At 42.5% G+C, this 5512-nt stretch overlaps 2 protein-coding genes across 2 annotated transcripts; both read right to left on the bottom strand.

The window, feature by feature from the left end:
* Positions 1-1045: 1045 nt before the first annotated feature.
* Positions 1046-5128, bottom strand: LOC106374307 (ammonium transporter 1 member 4-like). Its single transcript, XM_048745424.1, has 3 exons — positions 4317-5128; positions 4121-4207; positions 1046-4030 (listed from the first exon to the last, which is right to left on the bottom strand). Exon 3 carries the CDS (start codon positions 2656-2658, stop codon positions 1153-1155), a length of 1506 nt encoding a protein of 501 aa, XP_048601381.1. The 5' UTR covers positions 2659-4030; positions 4121-4207; positions 4317-5128; the 3' UTR covers positions 1046-1152.
* On the bottom strand, positions 3356-4568 carry LOC125579753. Its single transcript, XM_048743596.1, has 3 exons — positions 4317-4568; positions 4121-4207; positions 3356-4030 (listed from the first exon to the last, which is right to left on the bottom strand). Exons 1-3 carry the CDS (start codon positions 4566-4568, stop codon positions 3356-3358), a joined length of 1014 nt encoding a protein of 337 aa, XP_048599553.1.
* Positions 5129-5512: the final 384 nt, after the last annotated feature.

The raw sequence follows: 5512 nt of genomic DNA on the forward strand, positions 1-5512 counted from the left end.
TATAGTATAATTAATTCTGATACTTATATTATTTAGGGTTTATAGATATAAGGTTAGGGTTTATCGAATTTTAACTTGTAAAAACCGATTTGGGGTTTTAATCATGTAGGAACATGATTTAGGGTTTGGGGTATCGAACTTTTAGAGCTTCGATTTACTCAATTAAGATTTTTGATCTATTACCCTATGGTTTTGATTCATAAAGATTAGGGTTTTAGGGTTTCATTCTTTATCAATCAATTCATGTTCGATTATGGGTTCTTAGGTTTTGAATTACTTTTTAACCTTAGATGATTGTTGAATCGGACCACCAAACGAGTTGAGCCGCGAGCTGGACACGAACGGGATGCGAGCTGAAATGGATCGAGTCACTTCTATCGAGTCGAGGATGTCCTTTGTTGCTTGATCGGGAACGTCTTGATCGTCGGACGCGAGCTGTCTGATGCTGTCGCGAACGAGGAAGAGGTCGCGTGCTGGAGCTGCTCTCGGGTCGCGAACGTCTGAGCTAGGATCAGGAACGCCTTGGGCTGAAGCTGATCGAGGACGCGAGCTGGAACAGATGCGAGAACAAGAGACGCGATCGGGGTTTAGGGTTCGTCGGATCGCCGGCTAGGGTTAGGGTTTTAGGGTTTTTCGATTTGAGTATTAGCTTAGGGATTTAGAGTTTCGTGCTGATAATGCGTTATAAAAGTAATGGAAAAGTCTATCTTGTATAGGAGATTACACCGTCATAGATAAATGGAAAGATTACAAATCATAATCTCTTGGTTATGAGTCATCTACCATCCGGTTCATAACACAAAGAAAAAAATTAGTTAGTGACTTCGAAAAACAAATTATAAAATCTATACTATAATTGTTATTGTTTTGATCGTATATTCATATCTTCGTCCATTTGATTCAGATTCATCATTTTTAACGATTAAATATGTAACTTTTTATTTTTAAATTAGCATACCGTTTTAGATATTTGAGCATTTACCTTAATTCAGTGTTGGTGGCTGGTGATGGACTCATGGTTAATACAAATCAAAATAGAAATAAATAAACAGCCGAACTAGAACAATTTACTCCAATGCAAAAGGAGCAAATATATACAATCAGAGACCAAAGAGTAGCTATATTAAAATGAAGAAACTAAAGAACACCTAATTATACATGTTCATTTTCACGACCCATCTCCCTAACCATAATCCCATTCCCGATCTCTTCTTCAGTGTACATATAAGCCAACCCGCCATGACTCGTCGGATCCATCCCGGCGATCTCATCCTCCGACGGTATCCTCAACAGCTCCAGCTTATGCAACACGAAAAACAAAGTCCCCATCGTCGCACTAACCCACCCCGTAATCACCGCAATCTGGACAACGTGCGCCGCAAGCAACCTCCATCCCCCTCCCATCAATAGCCCGTAAGGCCTGTTCGGATCGCCTCCAAAGATCTCTGAAACATACGTTTTATCCGCAAACAAACCGGTGAATATAATCCCCCACGCGCCGCAACCACCGTGAAGCTGAGCCGCTTCCAAAGGATCGTCGTATCTCAACTTATCAGCTAGCTTGTTGAATCCCATTAGCACCCATGCAGCTACAAACCCGCAGATAACCGCCGCCCAAGGTTCAACAACCGAGCAACCGCCGGTTATCGCGGCAAACCCGCCTAGCAAACCGTTACACACGTCAGTCACGTTCCAATAACCATCAATAAGTCTTTTCCCGAACAGAGTCGTCAACGCCGCCGTGCATCCAGCTAAAGTAGTTGTAACAGCTGTTCTCCCGACCGCGCTCCACTGTCCGTAAAACGAACTTCCCGGAGACGCACCGTAAGATTTGTTAATAATCGCAAACGAACCGGGGTTAAACCCGTACCAACCGAACCAGAGTAAGAACGTACCAAGCACAACCAACGTCGCGCTATGACCACGCAACGTAACCGGTTTACCTCTATTCTCAAACCGGCCGATTCTCGGTCCTTCGATTAACGCTCCCCATAAACCGGCTATCCCTCCAACCATGTGAACGACGCCGGATCCAGCGAAATCAATCACCCCTGATTGAAACAGAAGGTTATCAGCTCTAGTTGGAGACGCCCAACCGTCGCTAGACCAGAACCAATGAGACACGATCGGGTAAACCAACCCGGTTAAGAAAGACGAATAAATCAAATACGCAACGAACTGCGTCCTCTCGGCGATGGACCCGCTGGTGATCCCCGCGGCGGCGATGGCGAACGTCCACTGATAAAGAAAGTAAGGATAATCAAACGAAGCCTTCGGGAAGCCGCTCATGGCGAAGAAGTGTTTTCCGATGAAGCCGTTGGACGGAGAGCCAAAGGCGAAGGCGAAGCCGAAGAGGTAGTAGAAGAGACCTCCGGCGGCGGCGTCGATGACGTTCGTGAGCATTATGTTCATCGTGTTTTTGGCTCTGACGGAGCCGGCGCAGAGCATGGCGAAGCCGAGCTGCATTGCGAAGACGAGGTACGCGGAGAAGAGGAGGTAAGTGTTGTCTATAGCGTAAGACGCGTCGGTGAATTTGCCGGAGATCGTTTCGAATCTCCCGCAGATGAATTCTGCGGCGGCGGCTGCGGCGGTGGCGTTGGCTCCGCCTGATAGTAAGGGGATGAGATCAGAGGCGGAGCAAGAGAGAGTCGACGCCATTGGTGGAATTTAGAAATGAAGAAGAATGTGAGAGAGGTTATTAGTCTTTTTATAGAAGGGGAAGGCTGAGAGATTCTCGAGATTCTGTTTGAATCTTTTAGAGAATTGAATCTTTCTTTATTTAACAGAAAATAATTATAAACTGAAGGAATATTTTTTAAATTCAAGATTCTGGTAACTGATTTTCCATTATTAATGTTTATTTGACTTTTCTTCACTAAAATTATGGAATGCCGCACTTTTTTCAAAGGAAATTGTTTTTAAAGTTCCCAAAAATGAAGTATTTGTAATCTGTGGACTGTATATTTTCTTTTGTGCAAAGATCTTGACCATATATATTTTTTGAAATTTACTTCTTTATTGGGTGATTTACCATAAACAAATGACGGAATCTATTTTATTTTTGTTACAAACTTGAACGGTACCATGTTTAATCAATCAAAAGATAATGCACTTAGATTGATATTGAAATAAGTCCAAATATATAAAAATAAAAGACTGATAACGAAATGTTTTCGTAAACTTAACGTCCTAACCAAAAAGCTCTTGGCTAATACTACCTATGTACATACTAATTCTAAATTTTAATAAATTATGAAAATCAAGACAATCCTAATGTTCAAATCATCCAAAGAAGGTTTCGAAACCGAATTGGAATGTCGTAGAATTGGATTGACCAGACAAGGGACAAGCCGGGTCAATACTGTCCAATGTCCATGAGCCAGTCTTCAATCTCCGACAGTGCTTTGTTGACACTTCTTCTTTGTTGTTGTTGTTGCTGCTGATTCGCCGGAGGATTAGGAGTTCCACACGGAACTGCATTTGGCCAGCTACATTTTCTAGCGTAACCATTAGTGTGAGATGATGTTAGAGTATAATCAGCAAACGTCTGCTGTGAATTGCCTTGTAAAACCGTGGGAGGAGTAACGTAACGGTTATACGGAAAGCCTTGAGCAACTTCCACAGGAGTAGCTCCTACACTTGGCCTTTGAGTCCATGTGAGCGATCTGGACGAGAACACTTGGGGGATTGGGTTACCATTATTAAACCAACCGTATTGGTTTTGGTATAGCTGAGGAGCACGAGGTTGTAGATTTTGCGGAAAGGTCCTTGGTTGCTCGGGTCTGTAACCAGAACTTATGTACGTGTTTGGGCGAGACGCAACCATAGTAGATGGCCCAAACTGGTTTACAGAGGAATACCAAGTGTTTTGTTGCATAGATTGAGGTGGAAGTACATTTCCGGTCCTGGCGCATTTGCGTTGATTCTTCCATATCTGATCTTTATCATTGGCATGGCAGTGATCATAGGCGGGGATACCTATGCACCAGTGAGGACATGGAGCACGTATGTCACAAACATAACAGTGACACTGTTTAAAAAAAAAAAAGCATAACCATTAATTAGCAAGATAAGTATCCATCAATATAAAAAGCAAGATGCAAATAAAGACATTTCTCACCATGTCACAGTACTGGTCGTGTGATGTCGACTTGAAAGGGTACTTAGCGCAGGCATGTCGTGGATGTGGGAAGTCTCTACATGCTATCTATTAAATAAAAAACAACTTCCTTAGAAACTATACACTTTCAAGTAACTTCACTTATAATCCTACGAACAAGTTGCAATTAATGATGAAAGTTTTGATATGATTTTACCTCACCCTTTTGCCCTAGTACGAGGATATCATCATCAGTTTCACATGTGTGAAATGTAGTCTCCTTCTCCTTCGTCTTGTAAGGATCACCATCCAAGACTACACAATCGTCGTCCTCTTCCTCCACCATCACATTCGAGGAAACTGGTTTCCGATGACCAGTAAGGTTCGGTTTCTCATCGTCAAACACATCAGTGTGGTCGACTATTTCATCATCCTCCTCGTCTGAACTAAGATAAATGATATCATTCATCGAAAGTTTTTGTGACACCCGCCACTTTCAAAATATAATAAATTGATAAAAGCGGAAATAAAATAATAATACAACTCAAATAATAATAATCTTCATATAATATAAAAGTCAATACGGTAACAAAAGGCCTAAAAGCCCAACATCGATAACATCTGAAATATAAAATACGATATAAACCGAAAGTCTGAAATAGGAATAACATAGACGATAAAAGTCCAAAGGCCTAAAGGCCCGATAAAGATAAAAGCGGTAAAAGCGATAGAAGCCCAAAAGCCCAATAGCACCGGTCCGATAATCACTCCTGCTCATCGGTCTCACCTAAAAGGGGGAAAGAATGAGGGGTGAGCGACAGGGGAATCGCTCAGCGAGGTATGGGATGCTACCCCGAAGTCCATGGACCCGGACATAGCACTCCGAATAAATATAATTTAATTCTAATGCATGTCAAACACAGTACCTAAAGTACTCAAGCAACAAACAATGGTCCTAGCGAGGTGCACACTCGCCGCCCACTAACAGGCCAAAACACTACCGAAAAGGTGCTCGGTTCATACACACACCGAAAAAGTGCTCGGTAACACACGCCCGTAGACGATTTATCGACACTTCCAGTCTACAGCTCAACCGGTCGACTAAAGTTGGCTGTGACCTCCATACAATCCGGCATACAGCAGTCCGACTCTGTATCCGTCTCCAAACAAAAACAATCCTAGCTAAGAATTTACATTAAGTGAAACAATCAATGTTGAATCCTCTAACCCCCTAGTTCCGGTTTATGCAAAGAACCTAAAACTAAACAAGCAATGATAGACTCGATTTCACACAGACGGAACACATTAGAAATAAATTATACTTATTCGAGGTCCTAAGCCGAATAAGAGGAGTTCGGGAATAGACCCTCACCTTAGCAACAATAAGAGGTGGTATCTATGAACTCCAGCTGC

The sequence above is a fragment of the Brassica napus genome, chromosome C1 (genome assembly GCF_020379485.1).
Source record: "Brassica napus cultivar Da-Ae chromosome C1, Da-Ae, whole genome shotgun sequence".
Taxonomy (NCBI): domain Eukaryota; kingdom Viridiplantae; phylum Streptophyta; class Magnoliopsida; order Brassicales; family Brassicaceae; genus Brassica; species Brassica napus.

Bases quoted from the DNA above. Each gene is read 5' to 3' on its own strand.
- LOC106374307 (XM_048745424.1), bottom strand. From the start codon at position 2,658: ATGGCGTCGACTCTCTCTTGCTCCGCCTCTGATCTCATCCCCTTACTA.
- LOC125579753 (XM_048743596.1), bottom strand. From the start codon at position 4,568: ATGAATGATATCATTTATCTTAGTTCAGACGAGGAGGATGATGAAATA. The intron at 4,208-4,316 runs GTAAAATCATAT...TTTATTTAATAG, and splicing joins TACTAGGGCAAAAGGGTGAG to ATAGCATGTAGAGACTTCCC. The intron at 4,031-4,120 runs GTGAGAAATGTC...TTTTTTAAACAG, and splicing joins ACGACCAGTACTGTGACATG to TGTCACTGTTATGTTTGTGA.